General features: G+C 34.6%; 1 protein-coding gene across 3 annotated transcripts in view; it reads left to right on the forward strand.

Annotated features, from left to right (window-relative positions):
• The window catches only part of ATP2B1 (ATPase plasma membrane Ca2+ transporting 1), a 115,944-nt gene that overhangs the window by 56,369 nt on the left and 32,455 nt on the right, over positions 1–27,120 (forward strand). For all 3 annotated transcript variants that reach the window (XM_045553266.1, XM_045553268.1, XM_045553267.1), the window contains exons 3-10: positions 6,869–7,066; positions 13,054–13,308; positions 13,394–13,519; positions 17,888–18,028; positions 20,560–20,598; positions 21,668–21,829; positions 23,558–23,772; positions 26,259–26,501. In XM_045553266.1, coding sequence (XP_045409222.1) covers positions 6,869–7,066; positions 13,054–13,308; positions 13,394–13,519; positions 17,888–18,028; positions 20,560–20,598; positions 21,668–21,829; positions 23,558–23,772; positions 26,259–26,501 — 1,379 coding nt within the window. The remainder of the gene's footprint in view (positions 1–6,868; positions 7,067–13,053; positions 13,309–13,393; positions 13,520–17,887; positions 18,029–20,559; positions 20,599–21,667; positions 21,830–23,557; positions 23,773–26,258; positions 26,502–27,120) is intronic.

A 27,120-nucleotide genomic window follows, 5' to 3' on the forward strand; every position in this document is an offset into this window, starting at 1 on the left:
AAAATGAATTAATATTTTAACATCTTTGTTATTATGCGACACCTTTATCCTATTTTACCTCTGAAGAACCCACAACACAAAAAGATAATTTATCGAAAGTCACTGTCTGGCTACAGTCTCATTCTGGCTAGAGAGACTATCCTTTGACCACTGTAGCATACTGTGTATTATAAAAGTTCTTCTCACATAGCTCGTAATAGAATTGAGATATTGAAAAAGAGATACCCGTGTTCCTTTCTCTCAGTAGTATTTTTTGGTGGAAAAACAAAATTTTTTTTTAGAATTACATGGTGAAAAAAATTTTGTCTTAAGGTTCTGTTTGTTGATCTGGTCTTTAAAAATGTGCCCTATTCAAGAAGTTGTATTTGTGTGCTTCCTCATTTGTTCCAACAATTTATCAGTTGTTTTTTTAACAGCATACGTTTCTAACAGAATGTTTTCTAACAGAATAGAGTGCTATATGTATACTCATCAATAGGAGGTGTTTAGTTTCCATGTTAAAAACTTCCCATTTGTTCTTACTGACCATCATCACTATTAAAGGAATGGGAACTATACATTGCAAGGTTAACTGGAATTGAGACTTACAACTTCATATTTTTAGCTCTGTTAGAGCAGGCATCTGTCTTACAGTCCTCCAAATTGAAGAATACACTTTTATACAAAATAACCTGCTTATAACATCCAATTGCATAAAATTCCCTTCACAATTTTTTTCTTTTGTATCTTTGTTGTTTTCCTACATTGAATTATTTATATTCTAAATCACATTTTTTGATCCTTAACATTTTAACACTAAGTTTTGGTATCTTTTTCATTTTAATGTGTTCCTGTGTTAGCTGTGTATTGTATACTGAATGGTAGACTCACTAATAATAAGGTTACAGACCTCTAGGTGTAGTATCATGTTTATTATTCAATATTACTACATTAAGCAAAGTATTAAAATGAATTCATAAAAATTCATGAAAGGCAGGTGCTGGGTTGTATTTTGTAAGAGGCATGGCTCATGGACTTGTAAGGGGCAAGAAAGCAAATGGGACACTAAGCTTTTTAGGTGGTGATTCCTAAAATTAGGTAGAAGAGGGGGAAAAAAGCCAAAGAAAATCACAACAGGAGAGAGTGGTGGAGTAAAACAAAAGAGGAATGTGCCGTAGAAAGCAAGGAAGAGTCAACAGCAATTGTTCCTGGCTGCCTAATGTTTCCAAAATTTTTCAGGTGACGGTTTATATTTTCACTCACTAGAAGTAAGGCTCTTAGTGATGGTGTACTTTAATCATGTCTTCATGGTACGTTAGAATAAAACTAACATTCACACATAGAAGTATATATTTAACTCTTTAAAAAATCAGCCCTTCATTTAGGATAAATCATTGATTTATAGGCTGCTATAAGAATGCTCTAAAGCTCCAATATATATGCTTGGTAGTCATTCCTCAAGTATTTGCCTAGCCATGGTGTGCCAGGCATGTGTTTTAAGACTTGTATAGAGTTACCAGTGAGGGTTTTATATTGATGATCCTGCATGACCTTGTCCTAGAAATTTATTGCCACTGTAATAGAGAATTATACATTTAATTTAATAGCTGCTCTAGTCACTAGTTTTCATCGCTTATGAATTTTTTGAAGGCAGCTATGATGCTGACTACTACTACTCTGCAGCATATATATTATATTTTTTAAGTCTCATTTGATAGAGTTTGAGGTAGCATGGCCTTAGAGGGGTTTTTTGTTGTTGTTGTTTTTAAGTTCAGTTTTCAGATTACAAGACATAGTTCCTTCTCAGAACATTCTCTTCTGGCTTTCATAGCATTGTACTCTTAGGGTTTTCTTTGTTCCTATCTGGCCAGTCACATTAGCCTCTTGTACTTTCCTTTAGATGTTGGTTATCCTCAGATTTCTGTTCATCTGTACACTTTCCTGGATGACATCATCCACTCCCATAACTTCATGTGCCATCTGGATACTGGTGATTGCCACATTTGTAGATCTAGTCCAGGATTTTCTCCTGAGCTTTGGGCCTGAAAGCCCAAAACACACACATCCCCGTGTGTTTAACTGGTTACTTATTATGAGTTCCTTGAAGGCAAGTGCCAGGCAAAGACATCCTGTCTGAGTCATTTCCCTTTGTATGCTTAGTGCCTGTCACATGGTAGGCATTTGGGAAAGAATACGTAAGTTTGGCTTTAGGCCAGTGGCTCTTAAATTTGGGAGTGCGGGATGGATCACCTCCTCTTTTGATACTGAGAATATGGTGAGAATATTAAACTGTTTCCCAAGAAGAATGAACATAAATTTTTGGATACTTTCTTGGTCTGCATGTTTTCCTATGGGCCTCACTTAGAGAAGTCAGGTTCATTGCTGCTGCCACGCCAACCATCTCACACACAGACACACATACACATAATGTACACACAAATATAGACAATTTAAAGTACAGAATTTGATAAGAGTGTACTCTATGCTTTGTATTAGCCATGATTTTTAGTTAAACCTACCTGCTCCCAACATTCCAGTAAACTGTCCTCCATCCTTCTTCATTTCCTAAACTGGGGCATAATTTTATTAGTCCCAGCAATTGGGATGCTACATTTTCTTGTAGAACATCAAGGTCTTGAAATAATTTGCATTTTATTCCATAATGTGTCCTTTTCTTTTCAAATATAAAAACAATGCTATTGAGCTATTATCCACTCGTGGAACAAATATAAGCTTTTCTTACTCCCCACAGTGGTGGATCCAGATCCTCAAAGCATATAATTGTGACGCTGCTTTTGATGTTCTTTGGTTATATTGTCTCTTTGTGAAGCTAACTGGGCCATAAGGGATCAATCCCATGCATGACCTTGGCTTCATTGTCACTATGCTACAATCAACTGAGCTAATTAGGCAGAAGATTTCTCATTATGTTGACTCATAAATATTCCTAATAATTTGATATCATACCTTTTGTTTTTAAAACAAGGACCAGGTAATTTCATTACTAGTTCTACCAGCTTAGCTATATCTCTCCTCTCTCACTTTACTTTCTCCCTCCTTACAGTGTAAGCCTCCTCCTATCTACATACTGGGCTAACACCTCAGCCCTGCGTCTATTCCCTCTTACCTCTACAAAGGCTTTACCTCTAGTATTATCCTTTGTCTCCTGTAGCATCATCAGTGTCATCTTCTCTACTTGATCAGTCTCATTGGTAAATAACTTGTCTTAATATCTGTCACCTCCCTTTAAAAAATGAAATGCAAGTAAAACCCATTTTAACTCACCTTTACCAATTTATTTGTCCCCATTGCATCACACTCCTGGAAAAAACTATCTATACTTATTGTTTCCACTTGCTCATTCCCATCCTCTGTTCATCTCTTTCTAATCAGACTTTCTTTCACACCTCTCCACTAGAAGATACCTTGTCAAAGTCATCAGCCTCTATTTAGTGAAAGAAAGTGTTCCATTCTCTGTCTTTATCTTACTCAACCTTGTAACACTATTTGCTGTAGTCAGCCACATCATCTTTTAAAAAATTCTTTTCTTCTCTAGTCTTTTGTAGTACTGCATGAACATGTTTTGTTTGCCCGCTCCCCCTGCCTGCACTAGCTATTTTTTCTCAGTTGCCTTTGACTTCTCTTCCCCCATCTGACTGTCAATGTTGGAGTGCTTCAAGGTTGCAGCCTCTGCCCTGCTCCCTTGTCTAGTTACCCTAGCTTTCTGGGAGCTCTCATCGGGCCCGTGGCTCCAGAATCATCTGTATATTGATGAGTCTTTGAATCAGACTCATCAATATACAGTTGAGTTCTGAATATGGATAGCCAGCTGTCTACTGGACATCTCCACTTGTTTAGATCTATAAAACGGAACCATTAATTCCTCTCTCCCTTTCCCCTTCAATTCTTAAATTCCCAAAGCTTGCCCTATCTTGGTTAATGACTCCATCATCTACCCACTCAATTGCTTGGACCAAAAAGAAAAAAAAAAGTCTAGATATCATTCTTGATTCTTTTCTTTCCCTTTCATCCCATATCCAGTCCTTCAGCAAGTTGTCTGATCTCCTTCCAAGATACCTGGCAGATTACCCCCCTTTGCCTCCACTTTTAAAGCCTAGATGTAAGCTTACTTTGTACTGCAACAGCCTCCTGACTGGTCATTTTCCCCCACCCTTGTACTCTCCAATTTATCCTTCACATACCAATTTAAATGGCCTTTCTTAAAGGCACATTAGTTGTCAGTACCCTGCTTTAAAATCATTTGTGGACGCAAGTCCTCTCTCCATAGCCCCATGATCTTGTCTTTGACCACTTTTTCCATTTTGACCCTCTTTCCTTTCCTCCTTGGTCACTGGGTTTTAGCTGCAGTGGCTTTGTTTCTGGCTCCTGAATCTTTTGTCCTTGTTTTGGTCTTAGGGCCTTTGTATTTGCTTTTGTGCTGCTGAGAATACTCTGCTGTAAAGGCTTCTCTGGTTAACTCTTCATCGTTCAGATTCAAATCAAATGTCAACTCCTCAGAGAGCCTAATGGTGCCTACTAAGAGAGTTCCAGTGGCCTTCTTTCATCATCTTCATTGCACTTATTTGTGTCTTTAATTATTTTAATTATCCACTTGTTTGTCTCTCTCTAGTATAATTAATACAAGCTTGTTGAATGTAGGAATTGTCTTGTTCATACTGACTCCTCAGCATACAGAACAGTCCCTAGAAGTAGTAGTTATTCAGTAAATACCTGTTGGGAAACAGACTATTGTTACAAAACTATTAGGTTTATTATATTTAGATTGTATAAGTTTATTATTAATAGAAATTGTCCCCCAAATGGAATTGGTACCTATAGTGTTCAATTAGTGTGTAACTTGTCTTCCCTTTATTTAGCTTAATAACAATTATCCCGTAATTTAGGATTTACAAACTATATACTTTCTCCTTTAGTCCTTCAAAACAACTTTGTAAGTTAAACAGCAAATATTAATGCCGACCTTCGACCCCCAAAGAGGTTAAGTGTCTTGTATAAGATTACAGTAGGTGAACTGGAACCTAGGGTTATCTAATTGCTAAACCAGACAGCTTTATTGGTATAGTGCCCTAGGTGTATGCTTGTGTGTGTGGTAGTAGTTTAGAAGAATTATAATAACCTTTAGGACCAGCTGCTTTTTTACTTCCCAGATTTCCTCCAGGTGTGTTTTTAAGCTACCTTTAGCTCTGTGGCTATTCTTTTCAGCATTAGCATAAAATACTGGCTCTTGTTATGACCAATATAAGTTAAGATTTAACCAGTTATTTGGTTAAAGTGGTGATATTTAAAACTATCAGGTGTTATAGGCATACAATTAATGGTAGTCTCTATTCAGTGTGAGTTAAACTGATACAGTGACGATCTCCAAACAAATTGGAGAAAAAAAATTGGAGACCAGCAAAGGGAGGGATAGCAATCTTTTTTTTTTTTTCCTTTTTGCTAGTGAGGGCGTGAAGACATGAGACAGGACGAACTTACCCACTGTCTAATACCGTCCTTATTAACTGTAATCCTTCACTGCCTTGCTTTCCATTGACTCTGTCTCAAAGTTTAGAGCTCTTTGGAAGCTTTCAGTTGGATGACTTCTGTCATCAGAAATCTAAAATGTTTTCTGAACTGCCCAGTGTGGACCCTGCTACAATTGCTAGTGAGAATGTTCTCTGAAATCTTTTTTTTGGTACCTTCAATAAAGTAAATGATTACTCTAAATCTGTATGTTCATTGCTCATTATTTATTCTAAAAGTGTAATTAATTAGTTCTCCTCTTCTATTCTCTGCCTGCCTCAGCATTGAGATTGATAGTTAAAACACTTAGAGCCAAGAGCCTTCCAGTAATCTACTGTTTTCCTGTCTTTGTTCTTTTGGGATGGTCTCTTGCCAAAAATACAAGTTGAAGTCAGGTTTAATGTGATAATTTAAAAGTAATATTATTCTGGTATCTCTGCTCTTTTCTTCAGCATTCTTAAATAGACTAGGGAAAAATGTCACTTGCCACTGCTGTATTGCTCTGTCCCCACAATAATGTACATACTTTGCATTAACTAATTGGGATATCTGGGTTTTACAGGATCAACAGGGTTAAATTAGAGGGGACTAGCTTGAATAGGGTAAAAGCAAGCCAAAATGCATGTTCATCCAACTCTCAGCCTCCTTCCTCATATCTTTTGAATTCGATACAATAAATATTATTCCACTCAAACAATAAATATTATGTCCTACAGTGTATCATCTCCCTTACAGTGACAGTAGATACAGTCAACAGCACTACCTGTTTCTTTTAAGAAAGTTCATCTTAAGTGTCCTGTGTTTTGTGACTTGCAAATGTTTAATCAGTCTAAGTATGACAGACATTTAGTAAAGAAGCTTTTAGAGCTTATGATAGATTACCTTTTCATTGTTCTTCAGTAAATATGAATGAAAATCAAGGACTTTCACTGACTAGTTTTCCAAGATGCTGTAACTAAATCAAATCTACATTCATATCTTTGTATATAAATGTCCCTAGTTTTAGAAGGAAAGCATCCTAAGGTTGGGGAAATGTTTAACTGCAATATAAAAACCATCAGTTTTCTCAGCTCTGGTCTCCAGCAATCTGTAAGATGGTATAAGGCAGTATGATCAAAAATAAGCCCTTGGGAAAGTGAAAATGCTTAATCCAGTCCTCAGTCTAAAATGTTCTTTTAAAGCACTGCACATGTTTTTCAGTGATTTACATTCTGTACACTTAGTCTAAAGCATGGAAATAAACATTTTGGTAGGGTCTTAGGAGTTGCAATATAAAGAGTGATGAATTAAGGTACTTTGAATGAAAATAGATATTTTCATTTGTAAGTAGTAAAACTGTTCACTGAAATTTGTTTCTCTTTATTAGGTTTAAGCGGAAACCCTGCAGATTTAGAAAGAAGAGAAGCAGTGTTTGGAAAGAATTTTATACCTCCTAAAAAGCCAAAAACTTTTCTTCAATTAGTATGGGAAGCATTACAAGATGTCACTTTAATTATATTAGAAATCGCAGCCATAGTATCATTAGGCCTTTCTTTTTACCAACCTCCAGAAGGGGATACTACACGTAAGTAAATGGTGGGGGACAGGGGGAGACTTTTATGTGTGATGCTAGTTCAGCTTGTTCATTTAATTAATACATAATAACAGTAGTTGTCCAGCATTTATTGACATTTGCCATGAGTTAGATCATGTCACCTCCATTTTACAGTGAGGCGCAGAGGTTAAATAACCTGTCCATATATATGTTCGTACATATACTGTGTGTCTGGCACAGACCTAAGCCATATATATGACATAGTCTGTGCTATCACTGTTTTTGTTTTTTTAGAACACTATTCTATTATACAGTAATTCCAGTTTTTAATTTTGGTGTCTTTGGGAAAACATCATTATGAAAACAAAATTCTATTCTCTTCTCAAATCCATTACTTTTCTCGTTCTTAAAATTTTTGTTATATACACCATTTGGATAATTACCTTGCCATTATAGAAATGTTTATATTATAGGTTGAGCATCCCTAATACGAAAATCCAAAATCAGAAACTTTTTGAGCATGGACATGATGCCACAAATGGAAAATTTCACACATAAGTACTTAACACAATTTTATTTCGTGCACAAAATCATTAAAGATAATGTGTAAAATTACCTTTGTAATTTTTGTACCTTTGCTATGTGTATAAGGTGTACATGAAACATAAGTGAATTTCATGTTTAGACTTGGGTCCAATCCCTGAGATACGTCATGTATATGCATATATCCTAAAAATCAGACAAAATTGAAACGCTTCTGGTCCCAAACCTTCCAGATAAGGGATACTCAGCCTGTATTAAGTTATCCTGACCAATAGAGAAATACACTATAGAGTGGTAGTTCTGCTTTAACTTGTAGCTGCCGATGGTTTTGTGTTTTTTCATCTTTCTATGGCCTTCATTTCTCTTTTAAATTTCTTCTTCTTTGCCTTTTAAAAAATTTATTTAAAATTAATATTCCTGCTGGTACATTTCTATAATACAGGAAATCTATCCTGGGTTTTGGTTACTATATTCAAATAGTTATAAAGTGAACCAATAGTATTTTCTGTAACAAAACACTGATTCACTAAAATATTTTTGTTTGTGAAAGCTTTATTATACTATTCAAGTTATGGAGAGTTTAATGAATATTTGCTAATTCTAAAAATTAAGGTAATCATATAAAATAATTCCCTTCAAAGATGTGCGTAGGCTCAGATGAGCACTTTCTTCTTTTTCTAAGAGAGCTGGTCACAGAATAAGCTAGTTTATCTAAGATCAGTATAGATCAGAGTTTCTCAGCAGCAGTACTGTTGACAACCACCCCCCAGTTAAGGCAACCAGAAATGTCTCCAGGTTTTAACAGGTGTCCCACAGGGGGCAAAACTGCTTCTGGTTGAGAATCAGTAATGTAGGTAAGAAGGGATTTAGGCAATACTATTGTCAGTGTTGAGCTAAATTATTCTTAGAACTTTTTATTTTTATTAAAGAAATAATACGTATTTTGCTGTTAAAAAGAACTGAGTGGGGAGACAGTCCAAAGGAAGTAATATTCACCAGAAATTCCACTTCTTAGAGATTCCTGCTGTTCTTACAGATGCCCCCTATACCATTTTTAATAAATCAGTCCAAATTTTAAAAAATGTTATATTTCTATTTGTGGCTGTATATGTGAATATGGACGTGTGGAGGGGGCTGTAGATATATGTGTTTCTATGAAAAAGGAGGTCATGCCATGTTTAGCAACATATAGCTGAATTCTTTAGTTTCCCATTTACCCAGCTGTCACTACAGACTACTGGGAGTGGATATTCCAGAATTGAGTGAGTTATCATAGTATTAAAATTACCAACAAAGTCTAGGACAAAAATTTTTGGAATTTGAACCGCTTCATTTGTAGGATGTAGTGACAGGTACTTTCCCAGATTTTGTTAACCGAGATACTGGTATTAGAGTCCAACTGAGAAGATAATCTAGAGTTATCAGTGTTTTAAGACCCTTTAAAGAAGAGTCACATCTGCTAGAAGTTGTTAATGAAACATGGAAAGATTTTTGCTACATGGTGAGAAGTTACTTAGTGGTTGAAGTTTCTTTCTTTAACATTTATTAGTATACTACATGTATCTTTTTATTGTGTTCTGTTTTAACACGAAGATATAGTAACTTGCTTTAAAGGAAATCTTTTATTTGTAAATCTACAGTCATAGAAATCTAAATTATCAAAATTTCTTATTCATACTCTTTCGTGTGAAAATACGTGCTATAGTCCACACCATAAGTAAATCTGTAGTTACTGGTGTCTGCGTACTAGGGGTTCTCAAACATTTTGGTCTCAGGACTCCTTTATACTGTTAAAGTATTAAGGATTCCAAAGAGCTTTTTAATTATATGAGTTATAGATATTTAGTCTAAGTTAAAATAGAGAAATTTAAAAATATTTATCAATGTGTTCCCACCACAAAAAAAGCAATAACTTTGTGAGGTGATGGATATTGTGGTAATCATTTCACAATATATACATGTATCACAGTATTGTGCTGTATACCCCATATATGTATGCAATTTTTATTTAGCATTCATACCTCAATAAAACTGGAAAAAATATCAATGCATTTTAAAATAATAACCTAGTACGTATCAGCAGAGATAGCATTTTGATGAAAAGTATCCCCCCATAATGAATTTTTAAATGAAATAATGAAGAGTGATAATGTTTTTCATTTCATCATATCTCTTTAATGTCTGGCTTCATTGGAAATAATTGGATTCTCATATCTGTTTCTGTATTTAATGTGTTACATTATCGCATGTAATGTTATCTTTGGAAAATTCTATTTTACATTAATGAAGTATGAGACAAATAATGTTTTAGTATTATTATGAAAATTGGGTTGACCTCAAGGATACCTGTGGGGTTCCTCAGCAACACTTTGAGAATTATTTCCTTATGCTGTTCATGCACACACTTGGTACATCACTCAAGAAATAGCTCAAGGTAGGGGGTTTTAAAATGGACTATTTGCCCTGAGGTAGAGAGTATAGACTGAATTTAGATTTTGCATATCTCTCAGTTGAATGTATTTTCAAGGGAACACCTTTAATAAAATAGATCTTTATTATATTTGGACTTTATTGAAAGCATTATTAAAAAAATTTTTTATAACTATGAACTATAGTCCTTTTGTAACTTGATCTTTATATTACTTTCTTTTTTCCCTACAGCTTCTCTAAAAATTTATAATGGTTGTCAGTAGGAAAAGGATTCAGTTTCTTTTTTTTTTTTTTTTTGTTCTTTTTGAGACAGAGTCTCGCTTTGTTGCCTGGGCTAGAGTGAGTGCCGTGGCATCAGCCTAGCTCACAGCAACCTCAAACTCCTGAGCTTAAGGGATCCTACTGCCTCAGCCTCCTGAGTAGCTGGGACTACAGGCATGCGCCACCATGCCCAGCTAATTTTTTCTATGTATATGTTTTAGTTGACCAGATCATTTCTTTCTATTTTTAGTAGAGACGGGGTCTAGCTCATGCTCAGGCTGGTCTTGAACTCCTGACCTTGAGCAATCCACCCGCCTCGGCCTCCCAGAGTGCTAGGATTACAGGCGTGAGCCACTGTGCCCGGCCTCAGTTTCTTAAAATACTTTACTACTGTCTATTTCAAGATCATTCTGATCTTATATAGAGTAGAACTATATTTGAAATATGTCATTAATGTGTTTTAAGTTTTCTTTTGAAATATTTAGTTTAGTGGTAAATATGCACGTGTGATTTGAAAATGAAAATTATATAATTGTCACATAATTCTTTCCCCCTTAATCTGTTACATCGGTTTTTGGTTATTTACTCTTATCAAGAAAAAAATTGAATACATACCTCCAAATGGTGCATTTATTAATTACATATGTTAAAACTGTATCTATGTAATCTGTGTATTTTTAAGCATATACAAAAATAGAAATTGAAAGAAAAAGATAAAGATTAAAATTTTGATCTTTAATAGCCATAACACATTGTTATTAACCTTATTTGGGTCTAAGTTTGATTTATTTCAGAACTTGGTTTTAATGTCTCTCACAGATGAAAAGAAACACACATTATAAAAATACAAGTGGAAAAAGTGTGTCACTAAATTATACTCATTTTCATCCCATCCACCAATTACAAAAAGGTGTTTGTTGGAATGTAACTGGTAAATTCCATCTCTTGATGTCAATCTATTCTTGCACACTATTATGAAGTATTGCATTTATATTTTTAATAAATGACACCAAAACCCTCTGAAATCCTTCATTTGGATAATATTTTGGGTATATTTCTGAGTTGGTGAAAGTGATCAGAATGTTATTTCAACCTTCATCTGTCCTTGAGTCCAGAATTGTTCTAATTTACAATTAATCTCCCGTCTTCTGGGGGTGAGGGGAATGTTATCCTTACAGCTTCTACTCTATAAAATAATCTAAATCATCAGTTCACTTAACTGGTAATTGTATGCAGTGATACATAGTCATATCTTGAGCCTGACAATAATTAACATAGAAGTTCTAGTATTTGGGTTGGTGCCCCCACCAGTCAATGGATCATCCTGTCTCTACCTTACTTTAGAAAACATCCTTTATACCCAGTGAGAGTGAATCCTACTGATGATTCTCAGGATATTTTTTGTGACTTCATATCATGCCTTCCATTTCATCCCCAGTTGATCTTTCTTCATTCTCTGCCTTCTCTCCCCTTATTCTGCCCAACATTCCTCTCCCACATTAATGTTTAATCAGCACCCTCACACCTCAGATCCTTTCTTCAGTCTGTGCTCACGGTTCTGGAATATGCTTTAATCATTTTTAGTGTCATCTGTTTACTCATTCTTTTCTTCTGAATAGTCCTCTCCTGCCTTGTCTGTCCTAGGAAAACCGTTGGCTTTCAGACATTTCAGCTCAGTAAGAAATAATTTTACATAACAACCCAGAAACGTATCCTTTCTGTTTTGTTCTGTTTCGTTTTTCAGAATGCTGGTCATGCACTGCTGAATTGATTTTAGACTCACAAGTAGATTACAGCCTGAAGTCCCAAAAACATGGTTCCATATTCTTCACCATTGTTGACCCTATGGTTTTGGGTTTTCAGTTTTTTCCCCCCTTATCCTTTTCTGAACTCTTTTCTGCCGTAGAGCATTTGCACTAACTTTCATCTCTCCCCCAAATTCTTTTCCTTTAGATCTATACAGCTGTTTTCCTATTAGCATTTGGTTCCTAGCTCAAATGTCATAGACACCTCAGAGGAGCCTTCTCTACTCACTGAACCTCAGCCCTCTTTTTTCGTTTGATAACACATCACCACGTGTTATTTTCTGTGTGGCTCTTACCAATACCTGAAGTTAATTATTTATGTCTTCTTATCTGAATTCTTCATACACCATCCCCACCTACCATTCTGAGTGTGGGTTCCATGACGAGAGGGAGTTGTATGTCTTACTCACTACTGTATCTCTAGCTCCTAAAATAATGTCTCGCACCTAGTAGGTACTCAAATAGTTAAATTAACAAGTAGTACTTTGCTTAACTTTTCATGTTATAAAAGCCAAGCTTTGATCACAGTCCAATAAAAATGACATAGTAAATAATTGGTTGAGTGTGAAGGATGTCTCAGCCACTGTTCTACCTACTTTCTAGGTATCCTCATGATAACCCTGGGAGAGGTGGTGCTACCCTAATTTGACAGCTGAAGAAACCAGGCCTTAAAAATAAATAACTTGCCTTAGACCGAGATTTGATCTCCTTTTAGCGTCCTTACTTTTAACTAGTACCCTATTCTACTTCCCTGTCCTGAGGTTGAGAATCTCAGAAGCAGGGAACTTGAAATTAACATAGTAAGTGTTCTCGTTGTTGTGGAATGCTTTTAATTTAATGAATTTAGAGTTATAAGTAAAATTTATACAGTAAATAAACATAATTAAAATGAAAATATGGTTTGGAGTTATATATGTATGTTATCATCAATTCTGGATTTTTTTTTTGATAAGCATTTTTTTTTTTCTTTCCAAATAGTTTGTGGAGAAGTTTCTGTTGGGGAGGAAGAAGGTGAAGGTGAAACTGGTTGGATTGAAGGGGCAGCAATCCTCCTGTCTGTAGTATGTGTGGTATTAGTAACAGCTTTCAACGACTGGAGTAAGGAAAAACAGTTCAGAGGTTTGCAGAGTCGAATTGAACAAGAACAGAAGTTCACTGTCATCAGGGGTGGTCAGGTCATTCAGATACCTGTAGCTGACATTACTGTTGGAGATATTGCTCAAGTGAAATATGGTAAGTAGAAAAGAGCAATACATCTGACACTAAGCATAAAATTATTCTTGTTGACAGTTTAGTATATCATTGCTTTTTATTTTAGGTGATCTTCTTCCAGCTGATGGCATACTTATTCAAGGCAATGATCTTAAGATTGATGAAAGCTCATTGACTGGTGAATCTGATCATGTTAAGAAATCTTTAGATAAGGATCCCTTACTTCTATCAGGTATGAATTTCTTTTGTAACTTTGAACTTTTTCCTCGCCCATAGTATGTACCGTTGTCTGCAAACACTGTTTTCCTAAGAGCCAACAATGTAAACAAGAATCTGTATTTTATGCCATCCTCTACCCTTGTAATGCATAGAGACTTTTTGAGGGGTAAGCTAACAGAAACATTAGAGATCTTTAGATGCAAAGCTATATTTTATAAATAAGGAAGTTGAGTCCAAAAAACCAAGTGTGAGAATTGGTGTTAGTTAGTATAATGATAAAACTAAATAGAGGCCAAATGATACGTATTGAATTGTTTCGTTATTCTGTATCACATTTATCCTTAGGGCCTGCTGAAGTATAAAATTAAAGAATTATTATATGTTTAAAACAAATTAATGAATTCCCTCTGATGATCTATAAAGGACAAGGTTTTCATAAAGAACTGATAAAATCATTAAAGTTTACCTAATCCAACTCCCTGATTTAACTGCTAAAGAATGAGTCTTGAGTTGCAAACTATTTATCTAATACATTACTAACCAACAGGAGGTCCAGAAGTAGCATCCACATTTAGTCAGGATTGAATTTGCACATGGTTAAGACATGTTCTAAGAATGGAGAAGGGAAGGGTTTGCGTAGGATAGGATATTATTTGAAAGGGAGAGGTGGGTGTCTTCTTGGGAGGCTTTTATGATAGCCTAACTGTGATAGGGTGGGAAACCTGTGACCTCAAGTCCACAGATGGCCCTCCAGATCCCTGAGTGTGGCCCCTCTACTGAGTCCAAGTTTCAAATCCGTTTTAATAAAGGGATTTGTTCTGGGACGTTTAGATTCAGTCAAAAGGCCACATTCAAGGATCTAGAAGGCCACATGTGGCCCCCAAGTCCGTAGACTCCCAACCCCATGGAGATGAAATGAAAGGGATGGTGGGAAAAATTACAAGCTTTCTTCTAAAACACTGAATGAGACGAAGGCAAGGTACCACAGATTGACTCCAAAAGCGTGGTAATTCTTTAACAATGTCCAAGATTCCTATTCTTAATTTTCCAGTATTCTTTGTAGAAGTAATGAAATTGTCTATCAGAACTATATTTGTTAGATAGAATTTATACTAGATTTTGGGAGAAACCAAATGTTCCTTGTCTTCTACTATTATCAGATGTTGATGGAATGTTAACATTTTATACATTGTCAGAAGGTTCCTACTGATTTAACTATTTAATAACTTGGCAGCTATAATTTTTCAGTCCTTCTCTGTGACCTTTATATTTTAATTGGTTGAACATGATTTTACTGAAACCAAAGTTAAACCTGTGATATCAATAAGTGTCAGTTAAGTTAGGATCACAACTTTGGAGCAAAACCTAAGTTTAATCATTTTTTAAAAAATTTCCAAATACGTGCCCAAAAGAGAGCTTATTGCAAAAAAAAAAAAATAGTAATTACATGTGTATGCATTTATAAACACCATTATAGATAGGGTAAAAGTTCTGATTGTAATATAGATTTATGTTCCGTCAAAATAAAATCTTGAGGTTTGTATACCTTCAATATCCTACTCCACTTAGAACATTCATACTCTATTTGGGTGTTTCTTTGTATTGGTGTGTTTTTAATTTGTACCAAATAGAAGTATTTTGGCTTTATACTATAATGTATAATGTGTACTCCTTGTTGTGCTTCTAAGAAACTATAGTTAATGTTAACCAGATAAAATCTATATCCTTTCCACAGGAGAGGAAAACTATCTAATCATACCTCAGATTAACTGGGCCACAATATGTGTGACAAGCTGAGATTGTCTCCTTTTGCTGTATATACTACATGGACTTTTATGTACCTCAGACTTGTTTACACAGAGCTTAGCTCTTCAGGTTGATTTCCTTTAACTGAACTTTGGTCTTTTTCTGTTTTAACAGAGATGACTGGTAAGCTTTATGTAGACTCAGGTTCCGAACACACCAAGTATACTAAGAGACGTCTGTAAATTTTCCATGTTTAAGAAAAGACTGAAATAACTTTGCAAAGTTCCTTATCGCAGTATGGGTGGGAAAGTTTTTCTGCATTTATTTCCCTATTCCAAAAATGTACTAAAAAACATGACATGCATTTATTTTTAAATTTATTCTCATGATGCCATCTCTTATTGCTGTTCTTGGCTTCTTAAATTTAGATTTTTAAAAGTAGTATTCAGTTAGTGGTGGGGATATGACCAAGACCAAAAACTGTTTAGTTTGAGCACATTAACTGCCAACATCTGATTTTCTATGGTAAGGAAGAACAGAACCTGAAAAATTGATGTCTGGAAGAAACCAGAGTTTTTAAAAGAAATAAACTGTTTTTTACATGTAATACTTAGTAAATATTGTTTCACTATCTTGAGTTTCACTTCTTGTTTTCCTTGCACTTTCACTGCAAAAGAAGCTAATAATTAATGAAGTATACAGAATATAGATTTTTAAAAGCAGGAAAATCAAAAACCTAAAAAATTCACATTGGATAAGTTACTCAGTAACTAATAACCAAATATAAATTCTTAAATACTGGAGTAAGTGCATATCCTTTATGATCTTAATTAGCAGATAGCCTTTGACCATCCATTTGGTACATGAAATGGTGGTAGGTGCTACAGAGCATGTCCTCCAAAAGGGTGTAAACTAGGAGATAAAATACAAATAAGTGCTATTTACAAGGAAGACTTTAGTGAATGTTAAAAAAAAGTAGGGGCTCTAATTTATTTGATTATTAGTTGAAAATGCTCCCTTTTCCTAATTCTCAACCCATTCTTATCATCCTCATACCTCCTCCATCCCATAAACTATAATAGCACTTTTACAAGCCACAGTTTAATACCTATTTATCAGTAAAATTCTATTAACAATTGGTAAACTTCTACTGGATTACATACATTTTATAGGGTTATATCAGCTTACCGTAAGATTCTATATAATGTTTTCTGTATAACCTAGCTGTAAGTTATTTTAAAACTTGAATTTTGTATTTTTATATCTATTGCTTTTGGGAGTGAAATCTGTTTTCACAATACAGTATATACCTGTGTATATATGTGCATATATGCATATATATGTGTATGTCTATACGTGTGTGTATGTGTACATATATGTATTGTGTGTGTATGTATATATATTCTAGAAGGTACAGAAGGTGAGAAAGTGCTTATACTGCTGGCCACTCAAAGGAATGTTGAATGATTTTGTCACACCGATTCAGGAAGATGCTAGTATTCCTGCCAATTTACCAGAAATTGGAATGCGAAACTGCTTTTGTTCTCTCATTAAAGAAATAATGAAATTCAAAAAAAAAAAAAAGTAGGGGAGGGGAAGTTCTGAAGTCTGATTAAAATTCACAAAAAAGATTAGAATTGAGGTGTAGAAAGCCTTTTAATGAGTAAGGAAAGATGCAGAAATGTGGATGTGAAAGTTAGAAAACTGTAAGCAAACTTATCAGCATTATATCATAAGAAGAATATACCCTTTATCCTCTGATAGAGCTGGATTGAGTCTTTGTCATGCCACTTAATAGTTGTATAACCTTAGGCAATTTCCTAGAAAATAAAAATAATAATGCCTGCCAACTTATAAGGTCAGTCATGAGGGACAGAGAGTTCAGTCAGTATTCCCATCTCTGCTCTCTAGCTTTCTGTGACAGAATTTTATGTTAGAGTAGTGGATGAAAAGTTTGAAAAGTTGGTTGGTCTCAAGGTGAAGACTTTGGACCTAATCTAGTAAACAGTGTAGAATCAAAAATTTTTCAGCTGTGAGAGGCATATGATGAGATCACATTTCAGGAAGATTAAAACTGATTTCAGGATGCATTGGGAAGGCAGAAACCTAACTAGGGGGGCTGTTGTAATAATCTAGGCAGGCTGAAATGAAAGCCTGGAGAGGTTGTGGGGTTGAGTGTGGGAAATGTGACATTTGTTGCTCTGGAGTCCTTTTGGTTTTAAGTATGTTTCTTTGTAAGCAGTGTATTTCTTAGAGAAATATCCCTCATACCTTAGATTATCATTAATAATGAGCATGCATTGAACCCTTACAAATTCTAAGCACTTTACATTTATAGGCTTACTTGAGAAATGTAAATCTCACAGTATTTTTATGAAGTGTACAGACAAGGAATTGAGATGTTATACTTTTCCCAAAATCATCTGGTAAATGAGTAGTAGGGTGAGCCTTGAACTCACCCTACTACTGAGTTAAACCTTAAGCATAAGAATTTAGGTTTTCCTTAATGTCTTATTAAATATGTTTTATTAAATATTGAGAATATTAAGGACAGTATTACTAAAGTTTAAAATTTGGTGATAGCAGGGAAATTTATTATAAATTTTAAAAAACAAAAAGTTTTCTGTTATTGTAGGTACTCATGTAATGGAAGGCTCTGGAAGAATGGTGGTTACAGCTGTAGGTGTAAATTCTCAGACTGGAATTATCTTTACCTTACTTGGAGCTGGAGGTGAAGAGGAAGAGAAGAAAGATGAAAAGAAAAAGGAAAAGAAAAGTAAGAATAACAATTTGTTATAAGGATTCATATTTGGAAATTTGGTAACTAGATCCTAAGAACTGGTGCAGGAAATAGACTTCATGAGATTCTGATACGAAAAATTCTACAAAAAGTTAATTACTCAATATTGTACTTTCAAGTGGTAGAATTAAAGGAGAGAGAATTTTTGTTTTAGACTTAATAGTCCATTAAGGACCATTAGGGAATACATCAGTACCTTTTACCATAGCCAGACAAATTCAGCATCTGCTTGAATACTTCCATTGGCTTTATTCTTTCTGTTCTCCAGTATTAAGAGTCTCCCCTGTCATCTCATCAGCAAAATGAATTGAACTCTCACTACCTATGTGCTTATTTTTTATCAGCTGTAGCGCTCTTTATCAGCTGTATCACATTTTGGTCTCATGCTTTTAGTCTCTTTCAAGTTTTCTACTATTTACATTTCCCATTCTGTATTTATTCACTTAGTTTTTGGACACAAGACTAGGACTTCACTTTGATACTTTGTCTGTCTTGTTATATTCAGTCCATCATTAGCTATCAAGATCTTTATTCTGAGCCATCGTATCTGCTATTCCTCCCAGTGATCTATCATCAGCAAACTTGATAACTATAATTTATCCACAAGGATCTTAAAAAAAACGTCATGCATGGGAGACATCTCAGAATCTCCTAGTTGAGGGGCATGCCACTTTTAAAAAGCCCTTCCCACCCTACTGTATCTGCTGTACCACCCTTCTCTCCCACTCAGAATCACTCCTCTGGAGTCTTCCCTTTAGGTTTATAGCAGTTCACTGTGGTTTAGCCACTTAGATTTATTTAATTTTACTTAGGATGGTAAACTCATATTTCTCTTATAAGTATTTTGAGATCTTCTAAAATAAATGCCTTCTAAAATCTTGGTTTGCCATAACTACAACAGTGTTTTTAAAATTTGAGTGATTTGCTTTGTTTTTTGAGTTTTATCTTTAGCTGTGAAATCCTTATTTCAAACAAAAATGTATTTGAAAAGTTAGGGCTGCAGGTGAGGGTGGCAAGCTCCACATTCTAGGTTTTCTCTGTCCCACTCCTTGAGGCAGCCCTCATTGTGCCTTTATAAGTTTCCTAAGACTGAGTGGAGTGTAATTCAAAAACCAGTAGTAATGATTCCATTTATTGAGTGCTTTGCACGTACTGTCTCATCAGTCCTCACACCATACAAAGTAAAGATTATTATTATTTTTACTGATGAGCATACTGAGGCTTATGGAGGTTATATAACTTGTTCCAAGTCAAAGTGCTAGTAAATGGTTGATCATATCTTCTCCTCTAGCTCAAGAGTCTGCCCCTAACCACATACTGTGCTCCAAACTAATTAACAGGGCCTGATAAAGTCATCAGACCCTGTTAAAAAAGGAAGGGAAGTTTGCATCATGACTTTATTCTTACTGACTCCACAGTGTCTTTTCTAATAAGCACTTTTTTTCTCAACTGTTTTTATTAATCCAGTCCAGAATATTCCTACAGGAGTTAACAAATTAACCTCTAATCATCTAATTAATTATCTACTTTTTTTTTTTTTTTGATAGAACAGGACAACAATTTTCCACCTATGGACTTCCAGCCCTTCTCTCATTCCCTTGACTACTTTGGCAGTTACTCAAAAGCAGTTCAGGGTAATCTGTCTCAGTTCCCTCAGTAGCCTGAACTGTGACTGTCTGGTCTCTCCAAACCTGAGCTCATCGAAAGTAGCTGGGTGTTCTCTTACAATCTCCTCATCTAACTTGAGCTTCTGTTCCTTCTTGATCATATTTGTTCTGTGTTTTCCAGTTTGAGGATAGTTCTCCTTGATAAAGAAGTTGGAAGAAAATAGGCTGAATGGTTCTGCCTCTCTGTCATTGTAAATATTGTAATGCCTACTCCAGATAATAGACCTGTCCCCTCCTTAATTAGTTTATTACTTCAGACATGCTCATCTTCCTGTGTTCTCTAAATTGAAGTTAATTTGGAGAATTACCTTAACTGGTAGTCTTACTGGCTTGCTTTCTACATTCATATTCTAGTTTTACTAACTTGCCTCTTTTATCTTTCATACATAAAATTTTTGTTCTCACTCTCATCAAAGCTCTCCTGTGTGCCTGTTGTTTTTGTTTTGTTTTGTTTTTTAACATTCCTCTCTCCTCCATTCCTGCCCTTTTCTGCTTTCTTAGAGTTATATCTGTATTTAGTTTGAAAACCTCTTGTACTATATTTGGGTTTATTATAGCTTCTAAAAGGGTAAAGTCTTATGGAGAAATCAAACAAGTATAGATGTCCTAAATTATTTTTGGAGTATTTTTCCATGGGTAAGACCTAGGGAGTGATTGACTCAGCAGATCATTGCAAGCCAAATGTTTTCTAATCTCTGGACAGACACCGCCCCCCACCTCCCTCAACACACACCCATTGTGTAACAATTCTCCTATAGAAATGTGAACTACCTCTGCATAATTTAACATGACTGTATTTATTTCTTTGGAAAAGCTTTAATTCCCATTTTGTTCCTACAGATAAGAAACAAGATGGAGCTATTGAGAATCGCAACAAAGGTAAATTCAAGAGGATAAAAGTACAGTGAGCTTGTAGCTTGTTTTCATTATACCCAAAAATAGATCTACTGTGTACTATATCCAAAAGTAGGATACATGTGACAGGGAAAATCAATATATGTTAACTTGGGTTAACCTCTCTTCCTGCCAGTGCTTTAGTCATGCTGTCTCTACAATGTTAGTAAGATTTTAAATATGTGTGTACAAGTTGAGTGTCCTTTATCCAGAATGTTTGGAACCAAAAGTATTTCAGATTTTTTTCTAATTTTGGAATATTTGCATATATGTAATGAGATATCTTGGGGATCAGAACCAAGTCTAAACACAAAATTCATTTATGTTTCATATAAACCTTATACATATAGCCTGAAGGTAATTTTATACAATATTTTTAGTAATGTTGAGCATGAAACAGAGTTTTGACTGTGACCTATCGCATGAAGTCAGGTGTGGAATTTTCTTTCCTCTTGTGGTGTCATGTCAGTGCTCACAAAGTTTTGGATTTTGGAGCATTTCAGGTTTTTGGATTAGGGATGGTCAGCCTGTAGTAAGCTTATCCAGATAACTTTCAACTTAAGTACTTCTGGTATTTTAACATTGGTTATTATATAGTTGGTAGCAAAATTGCATAAGGAACAAACTATATGGCATAAATATTTTTGCATTTATTAAAACTTATATAAATGTATGCACATTTCTGTATAGACATAGTCATACATAAACTTTACATTATGGTCATAAATTATAGGGGAGGGGTTTATGGTATTTAGATATTACCTAATATAACACACAGAAAAGGAAATGATTTAGTATTCTTTTAGTTCTCAGTGTAAGGACCCTGTATTTCTTTTTCTGCCTCATCCCCATTGCCTAGCACAACATTCTTAAATCGGTACAGAGTTTCACAACCTATTGTTCCTATTGCCTTCTCTTCTTGTAGACACAGACACACACAAAGTTGAATGCTTTCTACCTTTTTTACTTTATATAAGAAATTGATTGCTTTGAAATGTGAATAGTGATGTTTCCTTAAAATGTAGTGAAATTATGTTTGCTCTTAAACATGTAGCAAAAGCCCAGGATGGTGCAGCCATGGAAATGCAGCCATTGAAGAGTGAAGAAGGTGGAGATGGTGATGAAAAAGACAAAAAGAAAGCAAACTTGCCAAAAAAGGAAAAGTCTGTTTTACAAGGAAAACTTACAAAACTGGCTGTTCAGATTGGCAAAGCAGGTATAACATACAGAAGAAAATAAGATGTTTTATTTTAAAACATACTAACTTTCTGCTTAAAAACTAACTTTTGACACCCTTACAGCTGGAAATTGTTGTTTTGTGAGTAGAAGGAGACTTAAAAATATTTTCAGTTTTATCCACAATGTACCCAGGCCCATCAAGTTACTATAGATAACTCATAATATCATTGCAGCTTAGGGGCTATTATCCCCATTTTACATAGAGGGAATTGACCTCTGTTGACTAGCTAATTCTGTGTGGTCAAGTTAGGATTAGTGCCTAAATCTACCCAATTTTCAAGCCCATGCCCTAATCTCTGAATTTCTGAGGGCAGTAGAAAGAAAGCTACCAATGAGATCATTCAGTAGAGATTATCCAATTATATTTTAATACGAAGAAATTTCATCACACATTTTGCTCGTCTTTTTACTGGCTGTCTATGAAAAAAATTTGTTTTGCTAAATGTTAAGAGTTTAGTTCAACTGAATGGACTCGTAGTGTGGCTGAAGTTACTAAATTACTGCCCTCACTAGAAAATACCTGTTAATAAAACCACTGGGGGAAAAAAAGCAGAGCTCTTCTATTAAAAAAAAAAAAAGAGCATCCCCTCCAGCACTATTATCTTTTTGAAAGAACATTGTGTGGATAAATAAGCATGATTAAAATCACTTAAATTGTATCCTTTTACTGCTTCCTAGGAATATGATAAAAAAGTGAAGTTTTTGCTTCTGTCCTCAATAAACTTATTATCTAGTAGCACATACTTGCTTTTTATAATATGTAGCCAAATGGTAATACTGACTCATATAGTGTTGAGGGAAAGGCGGATTTGAGGTGGTGGTGGCATTTAGTAGATAGATTAGGATGTTAGACCCAGATATGTAGACTTAACCTTGCTTTTTAATATATAAGAGGCTAAGTATCCTGCAAAGTAGAGCTAAGTGTTTTGTCATACATGGTTAACTCTTGGTTTTCTAAGTTACTGAAGCACTTAAGGGTAGACCAAAAATAATAATAATTCATATAATATAATTTTATTCTTAAGTATTTTTTAACACTTTGCCACAGTAGAAAAAAACAATTTTCCCTGGCCCCACGGTGTTTTCTTAAAACAAAACAATCCTTTCTAATTTGTTGTTTTCTGTGCGTGAGTTATATGCAACACAATCCGTGTTTTTAGAATTAAATTGTCAATATGAATTATAGCAAAACAAGTAAGACTTTCGCGAACCAACTGCAGGGTTTTGCTTCACAAGGCCTCAGGCTCAAAACTAACCTGAGTTAAATCCAACTCTCATGGCAGTCAGTGTGTTAAACACAGGGCCAAATATTTAATTCCAAGTCTCCCCACCGATCAGATTCTTACCAGCCTCTTTCAGGGTTAAGCAAGTTGCCTCTGGAACATGTAAAGCACCAGCTTGTGATAAGCTTTGGGTATTTCCTTGTCATTGCCTATTATTTTGCCTCAGCTTAAGTCTGGGAAAGAATGATAAACGCTTTTCTCCCAATTCTCCTGAGGACGGGGCTATACTTGGAAGCAAAAGTTAAATCTGTCAATGTTAAGTGGTAAGTTAGGTGCAAAAAGGAGGTGGCAGTTTCTAGGGGAAATTAAAATAAATATTATCAAGCCAGTTACAACTCCTCACAGTGGCTGATATGTAACTGGCAATGGGGTAATATCTGGAAATTTAAATAATTACATTTTTCTTTTTTCTATTCTGAAAGGTCTGTTGATGTCTGCCATCACAGTTATCATTCTAGTATTATATTTTGTAATCGATACCTTCTGGGTTCAGAAGAGACCATGGCTTGCTGAGTGCACACCGATTTACATACAATATTTTGTGAAGTTCTTTATTATTGGAGTTACGGTTTTAGTGGTCGCAGTGCCAGAAGGTCTTCCACTTGCAGTCACTATCTCACTGGCTTATTCAGTCAAGGTAAGTAGAAAATAGTTAAGTACAGATGAATTATATTTAAAGCCTCAGCTGGTGTAGGAAATGCTCATCTGGTTCTGAGAGTGGAGGACTTTCATAAATGTAGAGTGTTTTCTTTAGAAATACTCTGCTTGATTCCCTGCACCTCCCCCCAGTTGAATTTCTGTGTACATAGAGGCCTATGCATAGCAAGCACAGCTTTGCTAGGCAAAGTTCTAGCTTAGTTTTCATTCTGTGATAGTTATGTTGTCAAGTTATGGCACCTCTTCCTTCCCATCTGTTGTAAAATTAAGGTGAGAGTGTTTGTCATTTACCTGTATTACAGGAGCAGAGGGTTCACTCAAGTCCAACCTACTAAGGCCTTGTTTCCACTTTTCCACCCCCACAGTTGGACCACAATCTAGTCTTCACACTTATAATCAGACTCATGTTTCTTAAAAAAAAAAAAAAAATCATATTATTTCTATGTGTAAAACCTTCCAGTGACGTCTCATCACACTTAGAGTAAAATCCAAACTCCTTACTGTGGCCTGTGAGGCCTTGCCCAGTCTGACGACTGCCCTTGCTGACGACTCAGTGCTCGTCTCCTGACCTCTTTCACTGTGGCCCAGCCTCACCAGCCTTCCTGCTGGTTTTCAAACATCCCAGCTGTGTTCTCACTTCAGGGCCCACTTGTTCCTTCCTTTGAATAAACTGCTGTCTTACTTTATTCAGGTCTCTTCAGATGTCACCTTCTCTGACCACTCAATTTACAAGTAGTTTAGTCCTTATTTTCTAAGTAGAATGCTAAAAAAATGAGCTTTGATGGCTCTGCTTACTGCTGTTTACCTGAAGTAATAATCTGTTTGAAGATTGTTAATTTATTTTTACCAGTTTTCTATCTTATATGGAAAAAGTGAATGAAATTTTTTTTAAAAAAAAAAGGTTTAGCTTGTACAATTTTGATCTTTATCTCAAAATGGTCTCACAGGTTTAAAAAAATTATGCTAAAAGGAAGAATGCTACTTTTAAAATTTTCAAATGTTAATTAGCAGTTCTTAAGTAACATTGCTGACAGCAATACAAAATAATTAGTCATAGTTTCTGCTGTAGCACTCTTATCTTCAGTATTAGACATGTCCTGATAAGAATGTTTTTTGCTTACTGTTTGAGTTTATTTTCTTTTCAGGGATTTAACAGCTTTGTTTCAAAAATAAAATGATAAATTTATCAAAATGATGATGAAATAAAGCATAATCTTGTATTTGTCCCTTTTTTGATGTTTTAAAATAATTAGAAATATTTGGGGTAAATATAAGTTTCACACACATTGAACAGTCATTTTACCAATATTGTCATTCGTTCATTTTGAATAGTCATTAGTATTTTTCAATTGATCAGAAAAGTATTGACAGTATTGATTTGTGTTTCTTATACAAAGTCAATAAGAGCATTTTAACTAATGTTCTTTAGGCTTTCATTAAGAGTTTTATTTAGTCCTAATACTACCAATTACTATTTTTTCCACTAAGGTATAGTCTTTGTGGATCCTCTGTTTGAATTTTGCAAAATTGAACACATTTTCTTTACTGCAGTGAAAAAAAAATTTCTTTACTTCATTCTTTTAATCTTTAATATGCAAATCATGAGTAATTTGGGAAGTACACATCTCTCCCCCATGTTTATCTTCAAGAAACCAGTGTTTTGCAGTATCTTGCATATTAGTCATCATAGAAAACACTTTGTAAAGTAACTCTGTGTAGTTTTTAACCCATTCCACATATGTTTTGAGAATTAATTATAAGCCCTTTGGGACTACTGTGACAACTGTTAGTTTTTTAGAAACAATCTTTATCATTGTTGTAAATGAGGGAAGGAGATGAGATACATTTTGATCCTGAGGATGAAATTATCAAGTCTGCCAGCATATGAAATAGATAAAACAACCCATTCTGGTTTTGATACGTAACTTAATTGATCAGAGTAAAAAAAAAAAAAAAACAGAAATCAAGCAACTACACACCTACTCTTTATTTTAGCCAATAAAAGCTACTTTTTTCTTGGAGACTAAGAATCTTTTGTTTTCCAGTTTAATAAAGAGATTTAATCTTTTAATATACTCTTATGCTACTATAAGTACCACTGTACTTACAGTACAGATTGTCATTGCTCTTGTAGTATAAGGACATTTTGCAGAAACTCTTGAAGGCATATTGTCAACATGATTTGCATGTGGGTACAGGTATCTGAATTCATTTACTAAATTATGTTATGCAGCAGTAAGATGATTCAAACCACAAAAAGCTAGTATTCTCTTTAGCTTATTTAAATAGGTCAATATGCTAAATTTTTCCAGTATTAAATTGGTACATTATACAGTATATCTATAAAGCTGGGAGTTTTGGTTCTGATTTTAAAGCAGTTTTTAATCATTTTGATGTAATGAGGTAATTGTTCTATGTGTAGCTTAACTGGCTTCTTTTTTTTTTTCTTTTTTTTGGTTACTGTAGAAAATGATGAAAGATAATAACTTAGTAAGGCATCTGGATGCTTGTGAAACCATGGGAAATGCTACAGCTATTTGTTCAGATAAAACAGGAACATTGACAATGAACAGAATGACAGTTGTTCAAGCTTACATAAATGAAAAACATTATAAAAAGATTCCTGAACCAGAAGCTATTCCACCAAATACTTTGTCCTATCTTGTAACAGGAATTTCTGTGAATTGTGCTTATACATCAAAAATATTGGTAAGGTTTCTTTAATAATTTATATATATGAAAATTAATTTGTAAGTCTTTAATGATTAGACTATATGTATTAATAATTCTTTAGACCCACCATTACTATATATAAATTAAACTAAATTATATTCAGTTTTTAAAAGACATATATCCATATGATATATATTATATACACATAAGGTTTTTGAAAATATTATTTGTGTTATGAGTAAAGTCTGTTGATGAACATGTACATTCTATTTATATGCATTTTTCTCCTATATTTGAATTTTCTGTGTTCAGAAACTCTGAAGCCTTATAACCAGAACATGTTCTTAATTTTAAATTCTTATTAAGCTCATTTTGTGAAACACCAGGCTATCTTACTATATATAGAAAGTCAACTCTCAATTTTCTAGAGAAAATTTTGAAGCCATATTTCAACTTAAACATGTTTTAAATATGCTTGCTGTATTCTCTGTTACTTGGTTTCTCAGTAGTTCCTACCAATGAGTTGGTCCTTACACTTTTTTAGATCTGACACAATATAGTACTTCTAGACTTGTGCCACCTTAGAATGAAACATTTTTAACCTTGCAACTTTTAAAAATTTTATTTATAATAGAAAGTGTGAAAGTTATGTTTG

This window comes from Lemur catta, chromosome 6 (assembly GCF_020740605.2).
Source record: "Lemur catta isolate mLemCat1 chromosome 6, mLemCat1.pri, whole genome shotgun sequence".
In the NCBI taxonomy this organism is placed as follows: Eukaryota; Metazoa; Chordata; class Mammalia; order Primates; family Lemuridae; genus Lemur; species Lemur catta.